General features: G+C 60.7%; 3 protein-coding genes across 3 annotated transcripts; 2 read left to right on the plus strand and 1 right to left on the minus strand.

Moving 5' to 3' along the window:
• The first annotated feature begins 13,898 nt into the window (after positions 1–13,898).
• On the plus strand, positions 13,899–15,687 carry ANKRD34C (ankyrin repeat domain 34C). The gene has a single exon (XM_049812915.1). It carries the CDS (start codon positions 13,944–13,946, stop codon positions 15,537–15,539), a length of 1,596 nt encoding a protein of 531 aa, XP_049668872.1. The 5' UTR covers positions 13,899–13,943; the 3' UTR covers positions 15,540–15,687.
• Positions 15,688–18,011: 2,324 nt separating this feature from the next.
• Positions 18,012–20,854, plus strand: TMED3 (transmembrane p24 trafficking protein 3). Its single transcript, XM_049812916.1, has 3 exons — positions 18,012–18,190; positions 18,631–18,879; positions 19,476–20,854. The coding sequence occupies exons 1-3, from the start codon at positions 18,032–18,034 to the stop codon at positions 19,710–19,712; spliced, it is 645 nt and encodes a 214-aa protein (XP_049668873.1). The 5' UTR covers positions 18,012–18,031; the 3' UTR covers positions 19,713–20,854.
• Positions 20,855–22,415: 1,561 nt separating this feature from the next.
• On the minus strand, positions 22,416–24,739 carry LOC126043682 (gonadotropin-releasing hormone receptor-like). Its single transcript, XM_049812455.1, has 4 exons — positions 24,697–24,739; positions 23,707–24,260; positions 23,060–23,264; positions 22,416–22,870 (listed from the first exon to the last, which is right to left on the minus strand). Exons 1-4 carry the CDS (start codon positions 24,737–24,739, stop codon positions 22,416–22,418), a joined length of 1,257 nt encoding a protein of 418 aa, XP_049668412.1.
• Between the last annotated feature and the right edge of the window lie 1,304 nt (positions 24,740–26,043).

Below are 26,043 nucleotides of genomic sequence, written 5' to 3' on the forward strand. Positions count from 1 at the left end.
CGAGCCCTGTGCCGTCAAGGGCTGATGCTCTGGCACAGCGCGTCCAGCGTCTCGCCCTGTCTCAGCCACGGCTGCCCTGCCAGCTGGGGGGGCTTCCACTGCAGGCAACGTTCAGAGCTCCCCCGGAGCTGTCTGTTCCCAACTTGGTGGCAGACAGCGTCTGGAAAGGGGCGAGCAGCGCTGGGGTCATGTGCTTGCAAGAGACAAGGACATGAGCTTGAGGAAAGAGAAATAGGAAGAAGAAATGCTTACTAATGACACTTGTATGGCATATAGCACACAAGGACCCCCAAACCCTCCAAAATCCTTAACCCGGCTCTGTGAGACCCCTGCAGCCCTGGCACAGACGCAGCTGCTCTCCTTCAGCAGTGGGTGATGGAGAAGCCCTGATGCGACAAGTGGCAGAGCTGAGACAGGAGCACACGACCGCTGGCTGCCCACCCTCCTGCACCACTACCCTGCCCATAAACTAATGCACTCACCCTCATCCCCTGATCACCTTCGGCTGCCCTTCTCCAGGCAATCATGAAAATGAATGTTTCATCAGGAAGAATTGGTATGAGGTCAAAAAAAAAAGACTTTCTATATAAACGAGCTTAAAGCAAGATGATTTTTACATGAAAATCTGTTTGCCATGATGGGTCTCAGCGCTACATGCATAAGGCAGGAGTGCCAGAACAGCAGGGCCAGTATTTACCCAACCCACCTGGAGCACAAAAAATGTCTGGAATGGGAATTCAGCAGAGGACGCTGATGAAATACGAATGCCAGCTCCCGGCCTTAGTCCCCACAGACCAGAAAGCATGAGCATGGCGAATCGGACACGTGTGCTCTGCATGGTCCCCAGGGCAGGGCAGCCCTGCCGTGCCGCCAGCTGCCACTCCAAGAAATAGGAAATTGGTCTGGGGGGGGAAATCTTTCCGTATTTTGTGGTTACTGTGTTAGTAAGGTAAAACAAGCTGGCTTAGCTTCTTAACCCTTTGCTCTGGTGAAATAAAGTTTCTCGGCCAGGAGCACAGAACCCCAGTGCCGCTGGGCAGAGGAGCGCCAGGAGTAGCCGGTGCCGGAGCCCATCTCCGGGCTCTCCCTGGCACGGTTCAGGCGCAGCCGCCCCAACGCTCGCAGGATTGTGCGATGCCTTACACACACGCTACTAAAATTCACCCAGCAGCTCCTGTTTGCCAAGTCTTGAGGTGGTGGATGGGTCCAGGAGGGCCAGGGGGTGAGCTGCTTCACGTGTGCTTCCTGCAGCAGGACAGAGAGCGTGCAGGGGCACCAGGGAAGAGACCCTCCTTGGTGTCACCAGTGGGTGTCCGGGAGCACCCATTCATGGTGTAGGGGGGACACCGACTCTTGGAGCACGGGTGTGGGTGGGTGCCTGCAGACCCTTGAGGCAGCACCTGCTGGCTGGGGTCCTGCCGGTGCTCCCCAGGAAAAGCTGGGGCGGGGGGAAACAAGCTCCCCAGGCAGCCCTGCACAGACCCTCAGCACAGCAGTGGGATCATCTCCTATTTCTTGTTAGAAAGCACTTTCCTGTGCATCACAGTATTTCACCTTTCGGTCTGAAGCCCTGTGCCTCTGCCAGTCCTGAGGACGAGGTGCTGACGTCTTGCTTTTGTTGTTCCCTGCACTGTTACGTTTGGAGATCCTTACAGGGTTAGAAGTGAAACGCAACCCAAAGAGCATTGTAATGGCTTCTCAAGAGAAAATGAGTTTCTAAAATTAAACCAGCAAAATGAGAGAATGGAATATTCTTGCATTGACTTCATTGCCATGAATATTTATAAAACTTAGTTTAATAATATTAAATAAAATAAAAAAGAGCACTGGGTGAGAACTACTGCCTGCATGTCTCTATCCCCATCAAACTGCAAAGCACATGTGAGAAAATGCCTTAATGACGGCCACTCTTGAGCCTCAGCAACTGCACACACACTTCAAGGATCAGAGCTGCAGCATCAATCCCAGGAGCTCAGAGCAGGGAGCCATCAGTCTATAAAGAGGTAAAATCCCCAGAAAGACTCATAAAACCCCATGGAGTTTACTGTCCATCGTGACAGCTCACTCCTCAGACAGGTCCTGATGTCCTGGGAACCCGAGTGCCTTGTCAACCCCAGTGTCACTGCCCATTGCCCTGCAGCTGTCTCGGGATGCGACTGGCAGGCTCACGCCCCTGCCTAACACAGACAGAGCAGGCAGCAAGAGATGGCACATGGGGCCTGAGCTCTGGACGTTGCTGCAGACGTGCCACATCTCAGACATGGGGTGCCAGCATCACCAGCCTCGTCTCTTCCCCCCCTTGCATTTGCACTCCCAGCTTCACCTCTGCCTTTTCAACCCCTGTCCTCAGGCCAAGTGGCTTTTTTAATCCCGTCCCAGACACTGCCTGCCTTCATCTTAATTGGCAAATAATAGCTACAAATTGAATTGCCACTCAGCTCCTCCTACGCCTGCCTATTAACTCCTGGAGCTAGTGGGTGCGAAAGCACCCATGTGAAACCGCTCTCCATCACAGGCTTCAGTCCATTTCCAAGCTCCAGCACTTGGTGCCGTCACCCTGGGCTTGCCCACCTACTCCCAGACCCTGGGACCTGCCAGCTACCCCGGCCACAGAAGACCCTGCAGGGGTTATGACTTTGGGGAGCGGGTGGCATTGCCATGACAACAATGTCACATGCTGTGACATGTCCTTTGGAAGGACGCAGGACACCGTCAACCACAGTGAGAGGGAGCAGTGCCGCTTTGTCCAGCTGCAACACAACTGTCCTCATCTTCCACCACCGCCTGTAAATATTGCCTCCTCCCGGGGTCTGTGGTTTTCCAGCCTGGCATTGAGTGCAGCCCCCTGCATTTCAATCCAAAGGGCTTCTCTGCAGACCCTACTGGAGTAAAGCCAAGATGAAAAAAAACCAACATGGAGGTGTGAGAATGTATAGATTACAAAGAAAAAAAGGATGAAAAAGTGCAGGGAGAGGGATACGTTGTCAAGGCAACCACCGACTGCAGGGATGAGAGAGGGGGACTGAGGGCAGTGAGGCGAGGGGGGCAGAGGGAAGCGGGGGCACCTGCGGCTCACGGTGGCCCAGGGGAGCTGGGTGAGGTGCTGCGCCATTGACATGGCTCACCAGAGGAAATGCGGTTTTCCGGCATGCGGCTCTGTAAGGACAGGAGTTGGTCTGCAAATGTTCCCAATGGCTTTCAAAACATGTTCCCACCCCACCTATGGCCTGTGTGTGAGAGGAGAGAAGAGGGAAGAGGAAGGTTTTTCTGAAGTGGACCTTGGACTCGGGATCCCGGGTCTCCAGCGATGGAGACAGCAGGGCTGGAAAGCCCAGGGGTGAGGACGGGACCAAGACAGAGTCCTCCCAGCCCCTCTGCCTGCCGGGGCAGCTCTCATCCCCGCTTTGAGCGAGGGAGAAGGACTCCCAGCACAGCAGCATCCCCTGAGCCCATCAGCCTGCATCCCACCTGGTCACACAGCCCAGCTCCCCGGAGCAGAGTGGTGAGGATCCAAGGGATGGAAACTGCAGTTATCTGAGGGCCAGCACATTGAGTTAATTGTGCAAAATGTCAACCGGTAATTAGAAAATGAGAAGCACTTGCTGTTCAGTGACACATAGCAGTGGCATTTCCATTTTCAGACCTTAACACAACTTATTAGAGTCAAAGTCTAATTAATGCACCACACTGTTGAGCAGAGAATGGAGAGTGACCCAGATCTCACTCATCTCCAAATGCTCCTCCCTTACAGGAAGGTTTTAAACTTTGTTCATGCTTCAGACACAGATCAGAAGGACATGGGCACTGAAGTCCCCAGAGCAGGGCAAAGCGCTGGCATTGTACAGGGCTCACTCCCAGGCTCGTTCTCTCTCTCTGTACAGGTGCCGTTTTGTGCTTCGCTTGCAAGTGGAAAATGAAGTAACGCCTGACCCATCCTGCTGGAGAGGATCTGGCAGAGCCAGGCCCGGGGAAGTGCTGGCAGAGGGGAATAAGTGGATTTCAACATGTGCTCTCCATCTCTGCATCAGGGAGCGATGCTGTGAAGCTGCTGGCCCCCAGCTGGGCTGTCCTCACAGCACATGGAGGAGGCCACTGATGCCCCTGAGGTCCCCAAGCCTTGGTGCAGTCCCTTGCAAAGGATGCTGCACCCAGTTGCCCAGCCCTAGTCCCACCGAGCATCGCTCCTGCTGCAGCGTGGAGCTGGGCCACCAACGGTACGGCCGTAGCCCCAGCGCATGTGGCAGCCTGTGGCACTGGAGCAAGTGGGTCTGTGTGGAAGGGGCAGAGCCTGCGCCTGCCACACGTCCCCATCACTGAGGAACAGCCCACAGAGGTCCCCAAAGCACGAGGTGCCATGGGAAGCAGCAGTGCCCACCCCTGCCTGAGGATGGCCCTGCCTCTGTCACTGGGACGGCAGCGAAGCCCCTGTTCTCCTGTACCCCCCTACGCGAATCACTGTGGGGGATGAGTGCCCCCCCCCCCGACCTGCCCCAAACCTGGGGTGAGCCCAGGCTGGCCTTGGTGTAGCTGGAGATCCCTGTCTCTGAGCACCTAAACCTCTCCGAGGCCCCCCAGGCTGGCCCTGAATATTGCTGTCCCCCAAGGGCTTCCGGTGGGATTTAGGCTGCTTCTGTGTTCACCTGATGCTGGAGCTTTGAAAGCCTCCAGTCTCCACACGGGTAGGCAGCAAACGCCATCACGCACAGCCCAGAGGGGTCTAAGCCACAGCCCCTGCCTGGGGTACACGGCTGTCTGCAGAATCAGGGCAGCCCAGGGCACAGGGAGGGGGACGGCAAGGCGCAGCCACCCGCAAGGTCCATGATGGCCGATGCAGGTGCAGAGCTGCTGATCCAACACGGGACGGCAGCAGGGAGGACAGCCTTGAATCCAAGTTGAACACGACAGCAGTGACCATTCACGTGTGCTCCAGGCACAGGAAATCCTTTACGTTTGTTCACCTCCGAGATCCCCTAGTGCTCAAACTCCCATCACCGGTGCCTTCGGCCAGGAGCCAGGACTGAGAGAGCCTGGGAGCTGTGGGGCCGAGGGGACAGGTGGGGATCGGTGCTGGAGCAGCCCAGGGCTCTGTGCTGCCATGCTCACATCCTGAGCCGCACATCCTGCTCCCTCTTCCCTTCGCTGCAGGTGGCCCTGGAGCAGCCCTGGCACGGACAGCAGCTCCCAGCAGCATGGTGAGCCCTGCTCCCCTGGTGAACCCCTGCTCCCCCAAACACCACATGCCAGGAGCTCTCGCTGACAGCTCTGAAATTCTCCAGCACTATTTTTACCCCACGGTTGCTATAGAGACATCAGACCCACTCACAGTGATGCAGCCTCTTTCGGAAGCGCTGCATCACCAGCTGCCTCCAATAACGCACAGGACAGGAGGCCACTATTTTGGGCAGAGCCCCACCACAGGTCTGCAGGACAGCCTGGCCTGGGAAGATGGATGGGTCCAGCAGAGAGGGGGGCATGTGAATACGGGGAGAAGGAGGAGGACAGCAGCATTTCAGAACCCCAGGAGCCTGCCCCTGCAGCCCATCATCATGCCTTCCCCATCCAGCCCCGCTGCTCTTTATACCTGGGCAGGAGAGGCTTAGACCTGGGCTGCTTTTAAAGCAAGAAGGGAAATGTTGTTGTCCAACACAGGATATGTCACAGGAAGGGTTTGGGGCCCAGGAGTTCAGAGCTGGAGATGAGAGAGCACACGTGCAGGATTCATCCCCTCTGCCAGGCTGTGTCCAGCTCTGCAATACCCACAACAATCAGAAATAAAGGGGCAGCAGCTTTCTGAAGATGGGAGAAGGGCTCAGGTACAGCTGTGCTGGAGCAGGAGTGGGGTGCAGGTCCCCCTGGACATTCCCTCCAGCCCTGCAGAGCTTTGCCAGGTCCCCCTGCCCGGCCAAGGGGCAATGCCACAGGACATGGGAGCAAACAGCTGCCTGCTCCATCGCTTCTGGTGCCCCCAGGTCAAGGGCAAGCTGCTGCTTCCCCCCAGCCTGGCTGAGGTGCAGCTGTGCCCGGGTGATGTCCCTGTGCTGGGGCTGTGTTTCCCCACAGCCAGCTTGATCCTCTGGCCAAAGCCAGGGACAGGAGAGGACATGGAGCCAGCTGTAAATAGCACAGGTGCAGCACTGCATGGCCAGACAAGGTGTTAGGGGCAGGGCTGTCACTAACCAAGGCCATCTGGGATATTTAGCTAATTAATTTCCATTACACCATGGGAAACTGGTACTTGCTTGCTTAATTTTTCCAGCAGGAGAAATCAAGGTAAAAATTAAAGCAGATGCAAACCTGCACCAGGCTTTGGCCTTGCTCAGGTCTGCAGGGAAAATGTCTGGATGCTGTGGGTATGGCTGGTCCCCCTTGCCCATGAAAACCCCCGTGAGGAGCACAACAGGGACCTGCTGGCCCCAGAGGCTGCACCTCCCTGGGGAGCATGGGCAGGGCTGACCCTGAATTTTATAAAACCATCATCAGTCCTAATGAGTCACACACACCTGCAGCATCCTCCTGGAGCAGCGAGGCATGGGACAAGCCCACAGCAGGGCCAAATCACAGACTGCTGTGAGTTACAAGCACACTGAAGGGCTGGGACCTCTGGCTGCCCCGTGCCGGGCACGTGGACCCCCCTGTGCCCAGGGCAGCCCCAGGCCCTGTGCTCCACTCTGCCCTGTGGGTCAGGAGACACAGGCCATGCCCCAGCCAGGGCGCAGGGCAGCAGCAGCATTCACAGCAGAGCTGGTGGTCCCCTCTGAAATGCCAGCACTGAAAGCTCCCCCCATTACCTGCGATCATCCCTCCAGGGAAGTGTGTTTATAAAAAGAGGCTGTGCGTGGATGAGCTGGCAGAAATAGCTGCGCACAACCCTCTCTGTGCAGTGTAAGGGATGATCACCAGCTGTTCTGCAAAATACCCAAAATAGAACCAGCGCCAGCACCACGCGGCCCCCGGGGAGATGGTCCCTATTTAGCCAAGGAAGCCAGAGCAGCGAGGCTGTGCTCGCGTCCTACCTGCGTCTGCACTCCCCCTCCCTGCCCCCCCCCCGCCACTGCTGAGGCAGCTGCTGCTCCCATGGGAGTCTCAAGGCAGCTGAGGAGTCAGTGCTTTGGGAGAAGCCCCTTCCCCAGAAGACGGACCAGGCTCTGACAAGCCACGGGCTGAGTTGCTGCAGCTCCTCCCAGGGCTTTAGAAGCACATGGGGCCATGATTGCCCCTTGCCATCCTGTCCCTGAGCCTGCACACACAGACTCACTCTCCTGAAGCATCACTACAGCCTCTGCTTGAATGCCCCTGGGGATCACAGCTGCACCACATGCAAACCAGACAGGCCCGTTACAGTGCCAGCAAGCAGCTGAAAGCAGCTGCCTCCTCCTCTAGGCTGGGCCAGACTCTTAATTATAGCTTCAGAAAGCTGTAAAATAGATGAGAGCTGCCCAACAGCTTGTCTATGGTAAGATATTGCTGGAGTGGCCCAGCGAAACACTTCAGTGCCATTCTCTTCAGTGTCAGTTTGTCACCTCCGCCTCTCTCCGCCTTGCTCAGGAGGAAGGCAGCATGGAGGAGAAGGAGCCCCCCTGCCAGGATAAGGGTTCTGAGGACCAGTACCCCCTGTGCTGCTGGCCCATTCACACTGGCAGCACCACCAGGTCAGTGCCCGGCCCTCCGCAGCCTGCCAGAGCTGTTTGGGCAGAGCAGAGCCAGGCCCAGAGCATGCATGACATGGCACCCCAGGCATCCACAAAACCACCTCCATCCCAGTCTTGCCCCAAACTGGCTGGGTCTGGACACCATCCCACAGCCCCCGAGCCTGCCCAGGGCACTGCTGCAGCGCTGAGGATCAGACCAAGGGCTCAGAGCCCTTGCATCAGAGCTGCAGCTTCTCCTCCAGCAGCCACCCCTGCCAGCCCTGTTGCCATGGCATCCTCAGGGATGGCACAGATGCTGTGAGGAAGATGAGGAGGATGAAGGTGGGTGGACATGTTGGTTCTGCATAGCCAGGACAGGGCTGGGGCAGATCCAGAGGCCCTCCTGCAGCAGGCAGGGGCTGTTCCCATTCCCCTCCTTGGAGGTCCCAGCTCTCCAGGATAACTGGCAGCAGTGGTTCCTGGAGAGCCCTTTGCTCGCTGGCCTTGCCAGCCCTGGGAGATGCTGACCTGATCTTGACAGCACAGGCATCACCTTCCCAGGGCTCCACCACTGCCCTCCCCATCCCTCAGCATGCCAGCTGGGAGAGCTTCTCCTCTCCCCACAGCTCTGACAAGGACGTGGAAAGAAATCACCACCTGCAGACACCTTGCACTCGCTTATAAACAGCAAATGAGCTGAGTGTTGCTGCCCCCAGGTCTACCCCTGCCTCTGTCTCCCTCACTCTCCTGTCTGATCATTTTATGGAGGTCTCAGACCATACTGAGATTTGCACCTGTGCTGGCAGAGACCAAAAAGTGAGCCACACTGATGTTGGTCCCACAGCAGAGGTGACAGAGATGCTTATCCAGGACAGCAGGGTTAAAGCTGAGACAATACAGATGACACTTTGCAGGCATCTCTACATGTCCCTGGGTTCAGCCAAGCCCCTTTCATGTTCACTGCTCCTAGTATACCAAGGGAGGAGCAGGGATATTCAGCCCAAATCTCCTATTTAACCTATTGCCCATTTAACCCAAATTTCCCATTTTAGGCACATCCCAACTCATTTTCACAGCAACTGAACTTCATACTCAGAGCCCAGTGAGCCAGCACAGGGTATGCAGTGCCCAGAGTCCTGGTACCCGGGCAGGGAGCAGGAATGGTTTCCCCAGATCCCACAGTGAACCATCAGGGAGTAAACTGCAGCCTAAGGAGCAGCGCAGACATTACTCAGCAAATCATTATAACTAATTCCTCTGAAAAAAATGCAACCTGTGATCATGTGTGAATAGGAAGGGGGGGGGGGGGGGGCATCTCCATTAATCACTCATTATGAATTATTCAGCAAAAAAAGGAAGCAGAAGGCAAACACAGAAACGACTTGTGTAGAAAGAAGGTAGGTTATGATCAGCATTCAGCTCCATAGCCACCCCCAGGCCGTGGTCCCAGCAGCACAGCCCAGGCAGGGGTCTCCCCAGTTGGCACCAGGGCAGCCCACATCCTGTCCTGCCTCCTGAGCAAACCATGGGCAGCCTGTGGGCAACACTGTCTGCAGGCAACCCGGCCGTGGCAGTTCCTCTCTGGACGGGCAGCTGATGGGGAGACAGAGCTGGCATTGCTATGCTTATCCCTCCCTGCTGGGAGCTGAGCCAGAGGATCTCCCACCCCACAGACGCCTGGAAGCTGGTGAGTTCGAGCTGGTGAAGTAGGAAGGCAAACTCTTGAGTCCAAACATCTGCAAGGAAAGGTTATTCCTGCTCTCCAGCCAGGACCAGTTCCAGCAGCACCACAGCCACCTAGGCAGTGAATGGCAGAGCCCAGCGCTGTGGCCAGGAGCTGGCCTGGGCTCTGGCACACAGACGATAATTAACAGGAACTGCAAGGTCGGCAGAAGACGAAGGGTCGGTTGCAGGTGAGGGGGAGTCAGCTCCCCATCACTTGTTGCCGACAGTCTCCTAATTGAGAGAAGAGCTACCAGGAGGGGTAATTAGAGCCTGGAGAAGGTTGTGTGTGACTCACTGTGTCTCAGCAGCCCTCTGCTTCCAGCCACAGCTGTCTCTGTGCAGCAGCTCATACCGCACACTGGGAACAAGCAATCCCCCCCCATTTTGAAACAGCCCCACCAAACCTTTCAATGAAGCTGCTGGCAGATCTCCTGCCCTCCAGGATGTGGCCAGCCCAGGTGCTGCAGGGAGAGCCCACGGATGGGAGACGGGGCCCCTCCAGCGCAGGTCCCTGAGCACCCAACACCTGCTTGGGGTCGTCTGAATGAATAATCTAGTGTGCATGCATGCATCTGAAAATGAATGGACACATACATTTTCAGGGCTTATATGGCCAATTTAGGAAACTATTGAGAAGTCTGTGTTACCAGAGTTAGCAAAGAAGCTGCCATAAGGTTTTCCTAAATGTTTGCTAATGTAGTAAGACCTACTTAATTTCTCTGCTAGCTCTTATTATTATTGTTATTATCAACTTTTACTAAAGAAGGTTGCAATTTTAGATTATATTTTAGTAATCACAAGAGAAATTTCCCCTAATGTTAATCTAATCTAAGAGTGTGCTATGATGAATACCGTTACAGGCAGCAGTAGTCTGCTAAATTACAGAGCCATGTGTAGCAGTGTGTTTATTGTGCATTTATGACCATTTCCCCACCTTCCACCCAATTACCTGTTTCTGCTGGGACTGCTCCTAAAGAGCCAATCTTCTCAGCAGCCACGGAGTAAAATGGGCTGGAACCTGCAGGAAAGCGGTTTTCTGCCGAGGTGAGAGATTCAGGGACCAGAGAGGTTTGCCCAGGGACAGCAGAAGGACGCTGGTCCTGGAAACTTCCCACTGACACTGAGGGCAGCTTTGTGCCCTGGAGAGCAGCATGCAGGGACTCTGGCTTCTCCCTGCACAACACAGAGCACTCGGGTACCCCAGAGGTGCACCCAGACCACTGGAGGGGACCCCGGGGGGTCTCTAGTCTGACCCCCCGCTCCAAGCAGGATCAGCCGTGGGCTCAGACCAGTTTGCTCATGGCTGGGTCCCGCTGGATCTGGAAAATCTCCAAGGTCAGAGACAGCACAGCCTCTCTGGGGAGCCCATGCCAGTGTTGGATGGTCCTCGCAGTGACACCTGGGCACTGTAACACCCACATGGCACACGGCGGGCACGGGGGCACTGACAGCACATGTGTACCAGCGCACGCCCACCCTCAGTGCCTGGGCACAACAGGGGCACCAGGGAACACGTGTGGCACAGCTCCACACCCGCATGTGGGCACACCAACCCACAGGACATGGGCACCCGAGCGCAGACGCCCCCTGCATGTGGACACATCCTTGCACGTGGGTACACACATGGCTACACGCATATGTGCAAGGACATACAGACATGGGCACACACACAGGGATGCCGCCCCGCAAAGGGACACGCACCCACAGCACATCCCACGCACACGTAGAGACACACCTTGCACATGCATGAGGACACACACACACGCCCCCCCGCACACCAGCACGGACACAGGCACCTCCGATGTGTGCACACCCCCACCCTGCACAAGCTCATCCCCACAGACACCGGCACACACACAGCCTCCCCCCGCCCCACGCCGCTGGACAGCACCGACACCCATGCACGGGTGGGCACGGACACCGGCACACCCCCCCACTGCCGCACACGGACACACGCACACCCCCCACGCTCACGGCCCGGCACGCACACAGACACGCCCCCCCTCCCCCCGCAGGCGTGCAGGGACACAAACCCACCCCCCCCCCACCGCACACGGACACCCCCGCCCCGCCGCTCCCCGCTCCCACCTGGGGGCGGACGCGCCGCCCCCCCCCGCGCGGCCCCGCCGCGGGCCGGGCAGCACCGGGCAGCACCGGGCAGCGGCGGCGGGTGACGCAGCCACCCGGAGCGCACATAAGGGACGATGCGGGCGGGGGCGCCGGAGTAGCCCGGCACCGCCACCGGCCACCGATACCGGCACCGGGAACCGGGCACGGGGGCGGTGGGCGCCCGTCCCCGCCATCAGCACCGCGGACAGGGGCCCCGGCGGGAGCGGGCCGCCCCCGGGGCGGGGGGGGGCGGGGAGCGCCTGCCCCGGGGGTCCCCCTTCTCCCCCCCCGGTGTCTCTGCAGCCCCGCGGGCGAGCGTGCTCGGGCGGCGGAGGCCGCGGACCCCCGGCGGGCAGCGGGAAGGGACGAGGCTGCGCCCGGGCTGGGACCCTCCGGCGGCACCGCGGACCGCGACCGGCGAGGAGAGGGAGGTGAGAGGGGTCAGGGAAGCAGCTCCAAAGAGCCTGTCGGCTCCCCGAGGGGACGGGGCCGCGGGCGGCTCACCGATACGGCTTCGGGGAGGGGGGGAGGTGACACCGCTTACGCCTCAGAGGGGGCCGGGGGGGATGACACCCCCGGTGCGAGCACTTACAGCAGGTCCCAGGGCTGCAGGATCCATCCCCACGGCCTCCGGGACAGGAAGGGCAGGGGCTGGCGGGGAAGGGCAGAGCTGCTTGCACGCACCACGGGGGAGGCTTTCGGAGAGAGCTGCTGAGCACAGGCTGGCAAGAGCTCCGGAGCAAAGCGGGCAGGCTCCGACGGGCCCCTGGCAGGTGGGGGTGCTCCGGGGAAGGGCTGGGCACGGCCTGAGGAGCAGCGACTGCTGCTCACAGCTGGACAGGCGGCAAAGCGCAATGAGAGCGTGGGGCAAGCAGGTGGCAGGGACCCTGGACAGCCTGGCTGAAGGTCTGGTTCCATGCCTCTGTAATGTTTCCATGGAGCTGGGCATCTGCTGGTCCCTCAGCTGCTACCTCTGCCTCGTGCGTGGAGCCCACCAGGTCTCAGAGGTGCAGGGGACGGGTGTTGTTCCTCAAGGACACAGGCAGTAGGGCTATGAGGCACTCGGGTTGAGTATCATGGCTGTGGAGCAATGTGCGTGAGCCTTACCTGGCTGAATTTCCTGTGGCCAGCCCATGCCAGGCAGTGGCAGGGAAGCACCTGCCAGCAGAGACTATGCCTGTTGATCCTCCTGAGGCGGTCCTGCTGCAGAGTGCTGTGAGTGGAAGCTGCTCTTACAGCACTCCCCTGCACAAGTGGCTCACACCACCATTAAGCAGCATGGGGTTACAGACAGCATAACCGCAGCTGCTTCACGTTTCCTTCGGCAGTGAGGAAGCAAAGATCGTGGCTCCAGCCCAAGAAACCATGGGAAATACTCACACTGTCTCCAGCGGGCTCTGCATTACAGCCTGAGAGACCTAGAAGCCGTGGTGGAAACCATCCCAGCATCAGGACCATTCTGATTTCTCTGGCACTTGGGGAAATCAGCTGCATCCAGGCAAATGTCAGCACGGCTATGGGGGAAGCAGAGCTGGAAAAGAGCAAGGCAAGATGAACTGAGACATACTGCCAGGGAGCAGCAAGACCAGAGCTGCTCCACAAGGGCAGATGAGCCACAAGCCGAGGGTGGCCACTGCACAGTCAGGGAACAAGCCCTCATCGGCAGGGCAGGGACAAGTCAGTGACAGGTCCCATGAGCAGTGATCATCAGGCCAAGGCAAGGCAGCAAGTCAGGCTCTAGGTCAGCAAGGGAAGTGCAATGATCAAGTCTGGTCTGACAGGGGTAGATGAAGCCTCCAGCACCTTCATAGCTCAAACCAGGACTGGGGTTCTGGGCCTGCATTTAAATAGAGCCCCCAGCCCAGGGGTGGAGGCTGGGGAGGGGAAAGGGGGGGCGTGTCTCAGGTGAGGCTGGTCAGGACAATTAGGGGCAGCTGATGCACCCAGGTCCCTGGCAGCCAAGTCCGCTGGCATGTCTAGAACAGAGGAAGGCCAGAGGCTCCATGGCCGAAAGAGAAAAATACAGTACATCCTAAAGATGAGATGACTGAGAGGGGGCCAATGCCATAAAGTAAATGCATGGTATGGCTGTGAGAGGGCAGGCCTGAGGCATCTCCCAGCTGGCAAAGATCAGCTCTTTCTCCCCAGGAGATCCCTGAGGAGAGCAAGCCTTATCTCCTGCTGCCGCTCATCTGCCTTGCTCCCCGAGCACCCCTCGGGGCAGGAGACCCTGTGTGCAGGGGGACTGTGGGGCTGCACACGGGAAGGGGGGTTGGATCTGGGGGGCTTCTAGTGCCACAGGGTGGGGTGGATGTGGTCAGAGAGGTAGTGGGATGCAGACCAGTGCCAAGAGCGTGACACTCCTGGGAAAGCCGGGCAGAGGCGAGAGCCTGAGGAGCAAGCCTCACCTCTCCTTCACGGTTCCTTCCACAGCTGCTGGCTGTCGCTGCCTTTGCCCATCAGTGAGCAGTGGCCAGTGCCATGGATGAGGTGACAGAGCTGGAGATGGGGGGGAACTCCCTCCTAAAGGCAGTGTGGCTTGGCCGGCTCCGGCTGACCCGGCTACTGCTTGAAGGGGGGGCTTACATCAATGAGAGCAACGAGAAAGGGGAGACTGCCCTGATGGTGGCCTGCATCACCAAGCATGTCGACCAGCAGAGCATTAACAAGGCCAAGATGGTCAAGTACCTGCTGGACAACAGAGCTGACCCCAACATCCAGGACAAGTCTGGGAAAACAGCCCTCATGCATGCCTGCATCCGCGGCGCCGGGGGGGATGTGGTGTCCCTGCTGCTGGAGAATGGGGCAGACCCCAGCCTGGAGGACCACTCAGGAGCATCAGCTCTGGTCCACGCCATCAATGCCGATGACAAGGATGTGCTGCAGCACCTCCTGAACGCCTGCAAAGCCAAAGGGAAGGAGGTGATCATTATCACTATGGACAAGTCGGCCTCTGGCACCAAGACTGCCAAGCAGTACCTGAACGTTCCCCCCTCGCTGGAGTTTAAGGAGAAGGCCCCCCCTGAGGCATGCACAGCACCCTCCAGCACCCACCTGAAAACTCCTGGCTCGGCACCTTCCCCTGCTGAGAAGGAGAGCGGCATCTTCGGCCCACACCCGTCGCATCCTGGGGACAGCCCCTCTGCCAGGTCTGCCGATGAGCCACCCTCCCCGGGCCAGAGAGCCAGCGCAGCCAGGAGAGCCCGCCTGCCCCAGCTGAAACGGCTACGGTCAGAGCCATGGGGTCTGGTCGCGCCCTCAGTGCTGGCGGCCTCCGCACACCGCGACGACACGCGGGTCTGCGCAGACGACGAGGTGATCATGGGCATCAGCGACCTCTCGCTCTCCAAAAAGGCTCCTCTTGCCTGGAGTGGCAGCAGCAAAAGCAAGGACCCCTCTCTCTTCCCCCCGGTAGACGAGCAGGCTCTGAGGACACCACCAGCCCCTGGGCCACTGGCGAGGAAAGCAGCCTACGAGAAGAGCCAGGCTGCCCACCAGCGCCTGCCCCGAAGAAGCACAGTCCCCGAAGAGCTGGAGAGCGTCAGCTCCACTGTCACCGGCTCAGCCACGGCAATGGACACGCTGCACTGGCGGAGGCTGAGCACCGAGCACTACGACTGTGACCCCCAGGTCTCCAGTGTCCCCGGCCTGACCGAGGCGGGGAAAGTGCCGTCAGAGAGGAGGAAGCTCAGCGGTTCCCACCTGGCCTTGCTGGATGGCTCACGGGAGTCCCTGGACAGCATGGCCAGCACATCGCCTGCGACCGTCCGGCACCGACCACCCAGCTTGCTGGAAAGGCGAGGGTCCGGGACCCTGCTGCTGGACCATATCTCCCACACGAGGCCGGGATATCTGCCCCCCCTGAATGTGAACCCCAACCCCCCGATCCCTGACATCGGCTCCAACAGCAAAGCCTCCCCTCCGCTTGCTGCCTGCTTTAAGTCCCTGGTACCCATCGCTCCCAGCTCACCCAGACGGGGTGACTTGAGAGCCAAAAGGAAGCTTCTCCGGAGACACTCCATGCAAGCGGAGCAGATGCGGCAGCTCTCTGATTTTGAGGAAATAGTGGCCCAGTAACCATGTCACCATTTGCTTCCCAGGAAGGTTACCAAACCAGTGCTCTCTGTGCAGAAACGTGATGGTTCCCGCACAGAGCAGTGACTTGGCCCTGGGGAAGCACTGGCAGCTGTGGGGGTCAGACCTGTGCCCAGGGGCTGAATCAGGAGGTTCCTGTTCCCACATGCCAGAGCTGTAAGGAGAGCCTGAGCATCCAGCCCAAGCAGCTGAGTCTCTCTTGTACTCTTTATTCACTTCTGGATCTTACCCCAGGAGCAACTACCTGAGATCAATCCCAGACCCTCTGAGACTGTCAGGTTTTGCACAAAGGCTCCTGCCTGCAGTTCAGTTACTCCTTGTTATTTACAATCCGCTTTTCTTCCATCCCGCTCATTCTGACACAGAAACCCATCTGGAGCCCCACGCTGGTGAGCTGTGGGGCTAATGTGTTTGTGAAGTGCCTACCAGGAAGGAAAGGAGCTTAATGCTGTGCGAGGTTGGACAGAAACACCCCTCCCTAGCAATTGAATGTATTGGTACCCTCACTGTGCTGGAGAGGGAGACAATTCTCCACCTCAGAGATTTCCAAGCACTTTGAAACTCCAGAGGCTGAGCTAATCCCACTACTGCTGCAACCCGGTGCTTTAGTGGGCCCGGATCTGGAACGGGATTGTCTCTGTCTCTGAAACAACCAAGGTTCAAGGGCATTTCTCACCACAATGAGCAACTCCAAGCGCTGAATTCCTGGGCGGGGAGCACTCCCAGCTTGCCTGCGTGGGAAGATTCTGCCAACGATGGGGGAGCAAGGATGCCAAGTTGCCAAGGATGGCGTGTGGTGAGCGTCAGGGGTTCACCCCAGCAGGGGAAAGCTGCAGGCACAGCACCGCAGCCAGGCTCCTCTCTCCTGCTGACCATGCTGCAACAACTATCCTCTGGGACCGAAGCAGAGCTGAGCCGCACGCAGGCAGGAGGAGGAGGCAGCCGCAGGATGGCTCTGCATGGCATTGGTATCTGCAGCAGCTCTCTGCACAGCACCATCCTGATGCGGCATGAGTCCAACCCAGCAAACATGTCTGCATGGCTGGATGTGGGGGTGCGACTGTGATTCCTTCCCTGTGCACAGGGACCTGGGAGCCCAGCCCCGCAGACAGGGCCATGCAGCACTTTGCCGCAGGACGGGGCCTCCACCAGCAGCATGTGGCAGCTTGGCAGCATCAGGGCAGCGAGACCACACACCGCCAGCCCCCTCCCGCTCCCACGGCCCCAGCCCCAGCCAGGCAGCAGCCAGCAGTGGGGAGCACTCCTCACCCCATGCTTAGCTGGGACTATGAGCTGGATGTGTGCCGGAGCTGCCATCAGTCAGCCAAACCCACCACACGGAGCCAGCTGCAAAGAGGAAACAGCCCACAGCCCTGTGCTGGTGACTTGGTGAGTGTTTTGGATCTGCAGCCCACCCCGAACATTGTGCCACCCATCTGAGGCCAAGGGAGAACGACTCCCGTGGGTTTATTCAATGAAGTCTCACGTGTCCTGACGCCCACTGCACAGTCGGCGTCACTTTGACAAGCAAGTGGCAGCAGTGTCACCCTGCTGGGACTGATGTCGGATTCTGCCCTTGCCTCAATCAGCCCAGCACATGCTTCCGTCCGTCCTTCCAAAACTGCTGGCAAAGAGCCGGTTCCTTGCCCAGGGCATTATCCACCTTGCTCCAGGCTGTTGCAAAACTTCGCACAGTTCCTGCACAAAGCAGCACCGCGTTTTGGTTTAATTGCACAAGAATGTTGTCTGACAGTGCATTTGAGATTTAAATATGCTGTTTAGAGCAAAAGTGGGCTTATATTTTTACAGCCTTAAAGTTTATACTCTCTGTAGGTCAAATGTCTTATAGATTGAATTTCAGGCATATTTTCCCTATAACAGTGACGTTTGTCTCGTATTTTAGAGTGTGGATTTTTAAATCCCGTTGCTCATGTTTTCTGTTCATTTCTAAATATTCCGATATGTTGTGTTTGTCTTCTTTTAAGCAGCGTTTGACGCCTTTAGCCAGCCATCAGAGGTTGGGTGCCTGCAGAATGTGGGTCACCTCTTAGGAGCTTCCCGCATTCTGTGCATTGGACCGGGGCGTGTGAGCAGTGCTTCTCTACGGGAATATTTCGATGCATTTATTTAAGCGCCTGCGTGCGCGTATAGGTGTGAGCAGGCAGGTGTGGGAAGGTGACGTCATGCAACAGTACAGGCTTTTTATATCATCGCTGCATTAATAAAGAGCTCAGCGTTGGGCCGAGAGCCGCTGCCTGGGGTCCCGCGGCCCCGGCCATCCTCCGCTCGGGGTGCCCGGGGGTCCCGGTCCCGGAGGCGGGGCGGGCGGGAGGGAGGGAGGGAGGGAGGGAGGGAGGGGGCTGCCGCAGCCCGGCCCCGCCCGGAGCCGCCCCCAGCGGAAGCGCCGCCGGTGCCGGTGCCGGGCGGGCGCCACGTCAGGCGGGGCGGGCCGGGAGCGCGGCTGGAGCAGTGGGATGCGGGCCGGGATGCGGGCCGGGATGCGGGTGCTGGCCGTGCTGCTGTGCGCGCTGCGGGCCGGCGGCACCGAGCTGACCTTCGAGCTGCCCGACAGCGCCAAGCAGTGCTTCCACCAGGAGCTGGAGCGCGGCCTCAAGTTCACGCTGGACTACCAGGTACTGCCCTGCCCGCAGCCCTGCCCCTGCTTGTGCCCATCGCCCCCTGCCCCTACCCCCAGCCCCTGCGGCTGCGCCTCTTCCCCGCACCCCCCCGGCTCCCCCCCCCCCCCGGACTGCACCGGGAGACGGTCCCAGCCCTGGCCCCGGGCCCGGCAGTGCCCTCCTCGGAGCCGGTACCGGGATGTGCCCACAGCGGCCACGGGAACCCCTGACCCGGGCCATCAGGGCCGTCCCCCTGTCCGGGTACCCCACCGGAGCTGCTGGCACCGCGGGGCACAGCTTCCCCGGGGGGTCCCCCAGCCTGGGCCCCTGCCCCGTGGCGGTCAGCTGTGGGCACGGCTGTGCACGCCGGCATGGGCCGGGCAGAGCTGCTCCCGGCAGGGCGGGAGGCTCTCGGCATGTGGTTTGGCAGGTGCTGCCTGCGTCTCCTTGCGCAGGTGATCACCGGGGGACACTACGACGTGGACTGCTACGTGGAGGACCCCAACGGCAGGACGATCTACAAGGAGACCAAGAAGCAGTACGACAGCTTCCCGCACCATACCGAAGTCAAGGGCGTCTACACTTTCTGCTTCAGCAATGAGTTCTCCACCTTCTCCCACAAAACCGTCTACTTCGACTTCCAGGTGGGCGACGAGCCACCGATCCTGCCCGACATGAGCAACCGCGTCACCGCCCTGACACAGGTGGGTCACTGCACGCTGCTGCGGGAGGAAGGTCCCGCCACAGTTACCGCTTGCAGCCGAACGGCCCCACAGGACGGCAGTTGGGGGCTCATCCCCTTCTCCCTCTGCCGAATGCAGAAGTGCCAACCACCAGCCAACGGCCCTGCCACATGCAGGCCACATCCTCCTCCCAGTAGCACGGGCAGAGAGGGACAGGGAGGGCTGCTCTGGGTCTGAACCTCCCCTGGCCTGAGCACCCAGTTTCCGTCCCGCACAAGGGAAGTGCAGTAAGGCTTTTCCATCCTTTGGCATGAGCCCACAGGGATGGTTGCACCCTGGGCTGGGACCCAGACCCTGCTCTTGGCCCCCAGCACCTCGGCAGGGCTCTTGGTTGTGCCCTGGTGCTCACAGCAGGCTCCCTCCACCCAACCGACGGTCTCCAGCACTGCTCCTTCGAGCAGAACCGCTCTCGGGTTGGGGCTGGCAGAGACCCAGCAGCACAGGGCGCTGCTGTCCTGTTCTCGGGTGCCCCAGCACCCTCCTCAGCTCCCTCGGCTGCGAGCGCCGGGCCTGCGCTGTGCCATGTCAGGAGCAATGGAGCGTGCTTGTCTCCCTAGATGGAGTCCGCCTGTGTCACCATCCACGAGGCTCTGAACACAGTGATCGACTCCCAGACTCACTACCGCCTGCGGGAAGCGCAGGACCGGAGCAGAGCTGAAGACCTCAACGGCCGGGTCTCATACTGGTCGGTTGGGGAAACCCTCATCCTCTTTGTGGTCAGCATTGGGCAAGTGATGCTGCTCAAAAGCTTCTTCACCGAGAAGAGACCCAGCAGCAGTGGGGCCAGCACCTAGAGCTGCAGCCATTCTGTGCCTGAACTGTGCAGGGGGAGCAGGCAGGCAGCATTCTCCTGGGTCACGCTTTACCTCTGTTTTTCACAAGGTGCTGCAGTGGGGAGGTGGCTGGGGGGGAGCAGGGGATGATGTGACACTGCTGAGCCAGGTGGAAAATGGTCACCCAGGCATGGGCAACGCCCAGCCAATCCCCCCAGCATCACCTCCTGCTTTGCTTTCACCTGCCCTGCAGCCCTGTCCCCTCACCCAGCCAGTCTGTCCCCACTCGCCAGCTCCACCAGGGAAGCGGTTGGGTGCGCTGGCGTTTGGCATCAACACTCTGGTCCCTTGTCCAACGCCTGAGGCACCTTCAGAGCCCGATGTGACTGCAGGGTGCAGCCCGGCATCCAGCAAGGCCACACGCAGCCCACGCACACCCAGCAGGACGGGGACCTCTGCCCAGGCTGGCGAAGGGATGGGGCAACACCGACCCACTCAGCGCCCACCTCCCGAGCACTCCTGCCCCCAGCCAAGTGCTGTTAGCCTGGAGCAGAGCTGCCCTGCAGGGTGCAAGCTCTGTGCCTGCAGGCAGATGAGCGGTAAGCACAGCTCCCCTTTTTTCCCTAGGCCAGGGCCAAAGCTGGCAGCAGCGTTCCAGGAGCCACTGGCTCAAAAACAGAGGCAAGGTTTCAGCAGGGGCATTTGGCTTGGTGGTTTCCATTGCTTTGCAAGCCCCCATCCTCACAGTGAAGCATTTCCCAGGCCCTCCTCTGCCGTGAAAGCAAGCGGCATGCCCCTTACAAGATGGTATTTTCATACTTGCACAAGTCCACTTGGCCACCCCACACATCCCACTGTGCCCAGCAGACAGCAGGAGCGGGCACAGCTCTGCCTCACCCGTGCTGAGGAAGCCCCATCCCCACTGCAGCAGCAGCAAGGAACCCCCACGCCCCTGGGACTGCAGCCCTGTTCCCTGGAGCCCCCACAAAACAGAGACCCCCACAAGACCCCTTGGGAGACCACCCTGTGCGAGAGCCCTGGGGAGAGCAGTGCACCAGCCACCACTGCCAGCCCTCGAGCGGGCACGGGATTGCTCCTCGGGAGCTGGAGCAGCACCACTGGCGTTTTACTTTACCACTTCATAATAAACCCCTGCGACCGTGGTTCGCGCTGCTGTTATTGGGCACTGCTCCCAGGATGGACAGCCAGGTACAGCCACTGCTGAGCTGGCTGACCCTGCCTGCAGGAGGCCCTGCCTGTTCCTGCCTTGTTGGGCACTCACCCCCTGCCAGCACTACAGGGCAGGGCTCGGCACCTGCTGGGAAGATGCCAGTCTTCCCCCTGGCCCTTGGCAGACTCCTATCCAAGAAGAAACATTTTGGTGCAGCCAGTTACCGCAGCCCTCCCCTCCTGCCTGCCTGCCTGCAGCCCTGCCACACGCTGGCTGAGCGTGCTTCTGGCACAGGACCATCTAGATGCCAGAGCCAGGGAGACCCCCTCAGCAGGAGCAGCTCTCCCAGCAGTCCCCTCGCTGACATGGCCAGCTAACGCATGAGGCTGCATCATCAGCGGGGGCTTCCCCGGGTCTATGGGCAAATCCCTAGGTCTGGGTCCTCCCGGGCAGCAGGGACCAAAGTGGGCAAGGGAGCCCAGTGACCCATGGCAGCAAAGTGGGGAACCCCAGGCAGACGCCATCTGGCGTTGGCGTCTTGCTTCAGTTGTGGCTTCAGCAAACCCGAGCTCAGCCAGTAACCCTTCCCCAAGGCCAGGGGGATGCCAGAGCTGTTCACATAAGCCATCCCTCGCCTCCAGCATTGCTCCTCGTGCCGTGGGGAGGGCTCAGACTGGCTGCTCCAGGGTGCAGGGGGAAGCGAAGGGCCCAGGCACCTACAGCTCCTGCTCAAGGCCTGGGGCTGCTCCCCACCTCCCCAGCCCGCTCCCCACCTCCCCAGCCTCTCCCAGCCCCGCCAGCTGCACCAGCTCCTGCGGCAGCACTGGCCTTGGGGCAGTTGCTGTGCACAGCCGACAGCAGCTGGGCCCCCGTGCCTCGCAACGACCTTCGGCAGGAGCCAAGAGCTCCCGTTTTGAGCAGAGCAAGGCTGCTGCAGGCAGCGTGACGCCCTGGGACTGCTGCCAGCTCAGTGCCACTGGTATGGACCAGCCCCGTGGGCCACTGGGACTAGGAGCCCCATGGGGGACAAACAGCCCCAGCAGCCACTGCAGAGAGAGCAGCACCCAGACCTGGCCAATGCACAGGATGCCCTTGGATCTGCCCGTCCCTGGGGACCTTGGCAGCCCCCCATGGCAGGGGCAGGAGCAGCCAAGACTGGCTACAGACCAGCCACCCCCCAGAGCCAGCAGGTTGGGGCTCCTGCCCAGCCTGTCCCCAGCAGCGCTGGCTCTGGAGACCCCAACCCAGCTCACAGCTGGGGACGCGGGCGGGACAGGACGTGGCCATGGGACACTTTATTGTGGTGCTGGGCTCTGCTCCAGTGGCTGTGCAGAGCTTGGCAGGTGCAGAGAGGGGAGAGGGGACCAGGGTGACCCACACCAGCCCTGCCACCCACAGAGGCACTTTGGGGTGCCAGAAGAGAGCGGCAGCAAACCCGTTCCTGCCAGACCTGTCCTGCCCTCACTGTCCCATTCCCAGTCTCCTCCTGCCCACAGCCTCGATGCCTGCTGAGCAGCCCAGGATGTCCCTGTGGGTGCGGGGCCATGCCCGGCTCACAGGGAGCTGCTCTGGCAGGACCCAGCCCCAGCGGGCAGCCCCAGCCCAGCGGGCATCGGCTGCTCCTGCCCCCCTGGGACACCCCGCTTGGGTGGCAGGGAGGAGCCCGAGCAGTGGAAGGAGCCGGTGACTGGGGAGGGTGGCTGGGGCTCAGTGCCATGCCCGCAGGGGCAGCCCCAGCGCCTCTGGAAGGGGATGGTGAAGAACCCATAGGTGATGGGGTCCAGGCATGCATTGAAGAGGCCAAAGATGAAGAGGATGTGGGTGAGGGCCGGCGAGACCCTCTTCTCCATGACCCGTGGGCAGAACCAGTACCACAGCCCCAGCAGGTAGTAGGGGGTCCAGCAGAGGATGAAGGAGGAGACGATGACCAGGCTCATCTTCAGCATGCGCAGCCGTGCCCGCGGGATGTTGTTCCTGGAGCACCGCAGCGACACGTCCTGGGATGAGACTGGGCAGGGGGGGCACGCCCCATGAGTGGGGGATGCTTAGTGGCCTGGCTGGGACAGGGACCCCATGCTCTGAAGGAGGGCTGGGGGTTCCCCACGCAGCCCCAGCCAGGCCCTTCTCTCTTCACCCTGGGGTCCCTGCAAAGCCCCCTGGGCACAGGGACATGGCAGGCCGGTGACCAGGCACTCACAGAGGCTGGAGCCCATGCGCCGGGAGATCTCCAGGAGGATGCGTGCGTAGCAGCAGATCATGATGAGCAGCGGCAGCAGGAAGAGGCAGGCGAAGCCAAGCATGTTGTAGAGGGTCTCGTGCCAGGGCTGGGGGAAGCTGCCCCGTGTGGTGCACTGGGTGAAGTTGTGCGGGGAGCGGAAGGTGACCGTGTGGAAGAGGAACAGCTGGAGACAGAGCAGAGGTGGGATGGTGGCCTCTTCGCTGGGGCCACAGGGTGACAGGGGCTCTGCGCTTCCTGAAGGCAGGGCACCAGAGTCCCGAGCCAGGGACCACTGGAGCCACAGGGTCAGACCCTGCCAGTGGGAGCAGGAGCCGCAGTTGCCCCTGTGCCAGCTCCGTTCCCCGCTCCCAGGGGGCTAGGGTGCACAGCGGGGAGGGGGGCAGAGCTGGGTGCAGGGGGCACGCTGCCACAGTCCCTCTTTCGCTGGCCGGCTGGGCTGCCTGTCCTCCAAGCCCTCTCCATCCCCATCCCGCAGGGCTCGTGGCAGCACCAGCCCTGGGAGCAACCCCAGCCGGCGCAGCCAGGCACCCTGGGAGCCGGCACAGGGGCTGGGTGGGCATCTGCCACGGGGCATGGGGCTGAAGAGGAGCCCTGGGGACGGGTACCTGCGGCACCGAGAGCCCTGCACTGAGAAGCCAGGCAACATAGAGCATGATGCGGTTCCTCCTCCGGGCGCGGGTGATGGCCAGCGGGTGCAGGATGGCAGCCTGCCGGTCCAGGCTGATGACGACAGTGACGAAGGCAGAGGCGTACATGGCCAGCAGCCGGAGGTACATGAGGAGGCGGCAGGCCAGGTCGCCTGCCCGCCACTGCAACGTGATGTTCCAGATGGCGTCCAGCGGCATCACCACCACCGTCACCAGCAGGTCGGCAGCAGCCAGGTGCAGCAGCAGCAGGCGAATGTGGGACCGCTGGCCGCCCCGCCGGCCCCTGGCTGCCCGCAGAACCGCCAGGTTGCAGGCGGCAGAGAGGACGAAGAGGGCGAAGGTGACAGCCACACGGGCCTGAGCGGCGGGGGAGAAGGTGGGCAGGCGCAGGGGCTCCTCACTGCCCTCGGCCTGGGGACTCCAGGCACAGCCCAGCTCAGGGGGGGGCAGGCTGCTGGGGGGCTCCGCGCTGGCGTTCCCCACTGCAGGGTCTGGGTCCGGATGGCCCCTTCCTGCTGCAATAGGCAGACAGGCAGTGGCAGCCTGCCCAGAGGGGGCCCTGGGGTGAGGGCTCCACGGGGGACAGGTCATGCACAGCACAGGAGGTTCCGTACCCTGGAGCCCTGCTCCCTGCCCAGCCCCTACCCCAGCTCACTGCGTTCCCATCTTCAGCTGTTCTCTGCATCCCCACTGCTCCTTCAGAGCCCCTAGCAGCCCCCAGAGCCCCCCCACACCCCATACAGCTACGGGAGTCCTTGGCACCAAGCAGGGCAGAGGGAGACAGTCTCAGCTGACCCCAACCCACCACCTACCCCAGGCCATTCCTGCTGCCCATCCATCCTCCACCCCAGAGCATCCCCTGTGGTCCTGCACAGGGATGGAGACCCTCCCAGCCCGATGCCAGAGCCCTCAGGGGACCAAGTTCCCTGGTCCCCCCACCCACCTCACCTCCAGCCAGGGTGTCCTGCCCAGCACCGCTCAGCTGGGCCATGTCAGGGCCGCTTCTCACGTGCTGATGGGTGCCCATGCTGAGGGCTCCTGCATCTGCACCGTGCCTGGCGGCAGTGAGCCGTTGAGGGCCAGGGAAAGAGAGAGACCGGGTCAGGTACCGCTGTTGCGCTGGCACCTGCAGCCACCTCCTCGCCTGCTGCTGGGCCACACTCAGCAGGCGGCTGGGGGGATGCCCTTGGTAGCTCAGGTTGCTCCTTGACGTAGCCAGCCAGCTTGGAACAGCTTGGTCCTTCACCGCACGCCACCCACACACACACAGATGTGTAAGAGTGCACAGTGCTCACACAGAGACACTCAAATGCAGGTTCCTCTTGATGCACATGCAGATGCACATATGCTCGTACATGTGCACACACAGCTCTGGCCTGAGATTGAGGCAGGCAGCTCTGTCTACCCCCCACCCGCAGGCAGGCAGCTCTGTCCCCCTCTGCCCGCTCCCGCTCCACCGGCTCATCCCAAATCCCATCCTAACAGTGCAGGGCTGGCCCCTGCTCAGCACCTTGTGTGGCTGTCAGCCCCAGGAAACCCACCTGGGTCAGCCCCCACCCGGGGCAGGGCAGTAGGTGCCCAAGGCAGTGGGAGATGCCCCATGGCCGTGAGAGGGTGCCCCTCAGCCTAAGCATGCCCCAGCCTGGGGGAAGGACCTGCCCCAGCCCGGGCGGGTACTGCAGCCTGCCCTCCCCAGGGCTGGGACTGCTGCTGCCAGGGCTGGGCATTGGGGTGCACAAAGGCTCCTCGATTTGGGGGTGTCCCAGAGACCCACAGGTCCCTTCTCCCAGCACTGCCTCTGCCAGCTGCTCCCCCAGACTGTGGCTGTCTCCATGGCCAGAGCATGTCCCCATGGACAGAGTGTGTCCCTAAGTCCCTTGAGCCCTGGCTGGGGGAGGGGGGGAGCTGCAGCCTGGGAGAGGGCAAGGGGGCTGCTTTGCATCTCAAAGGCTTCACTCCCCCTGGCAGAGGGAATTAACGTTATTAGCAAGTCATTTCACAGATAAGTGGGGCTCATTAGCCCTGCAGACCCCCTGCCCCAGAGCCCCCAGAGTGGGCAGAGAAGGGCCCCCCAGCACATTAGCACCCGGCTGTCAGGCCCTGCCACGGTCCCTGTAATGGATTCTCCAGGCCCCCATGGGCCCCCACACCCTGCAGGGAGCCACCGAGGGGGCTGAGGAGCCCCATCTGCAGCCCCCCCTGCACTCCCCTTTGGCCCAGTGGGGTCAGCCCCAGCCCCACACCCGAGCCCTTCCCCTGTTGCTGGACCCCAAATACCCACATTTAACCCTGCGC

The sequence above is a fragment of the Accipiter gentilis genome, chromosome 10 (genome assembly GCF_929443795.1).
Source record: "Accipiter gentilis chromosome 10, bAccGen1.1, whole genome shotgun sequence".
In the NCBI taxonomy this organism is placed as follows: domain Eukaryota; kingdom Metazoa; phylum Chordata; class Aves; order Accipitriformes; family Accipitridae; genus Astur; species Astur gentilis.

Excerpts from the sequence above, each read along its gene's own strand:
- ANKRD34C (XM_049812915.1), top strand. The coding sequence starts at position 13,944 with ATGGATGAGGTGACAGAGCTGGAGATGGGGGGGAACTCCCTCCTAAAG.
- TMED3 (XM_049812916.1), top strand. The coding sequence starts at position 18,032 with ATGCGGGCCGGGATGCGGGCCGGGATGCGGGTGCTGGCCGTGCTGCTG. Across the intron at positions 18,191-18,630 it reads AGTTCACGCTGGACTACCAG|GTGATCACCGGGGGACACTA; the intron begins GTACTGCCCTGC and ends CTCCTTGCGCAG. Across the intron at positions 18,880-19,475 it reads GCGTCACCGCCCTGACACAG|ATGGAGTCCGCCTGTGTCAC; the intron begins GTGGGTCACTGC and ends TTGTCTCCCTAG.
- LOC126043682 (XM_049812455.1), bottom strand. The coding sequence starts at position 24,739 with ATGGCCCAGCTGAGCGGTGCTGGGCAGGACACCCTGGCTGGAG. Across the intron at positions 23,265-23,706 it reads CAGGGCTCTCGGTGCCGCAG|CTGTTCCTCTTCCACACGGT; the intron begins GTACCCGTCCCC and ends CTCTGTCTCCAG. Across the intron at positions 22,871-23,059 it reads GCGCATGGGCTCCAGCCTCT|TCTCATCCCAGGACGTGTCG; the intron begins GTGAGTGCCTGG and ends CCCCCTGCCCAG.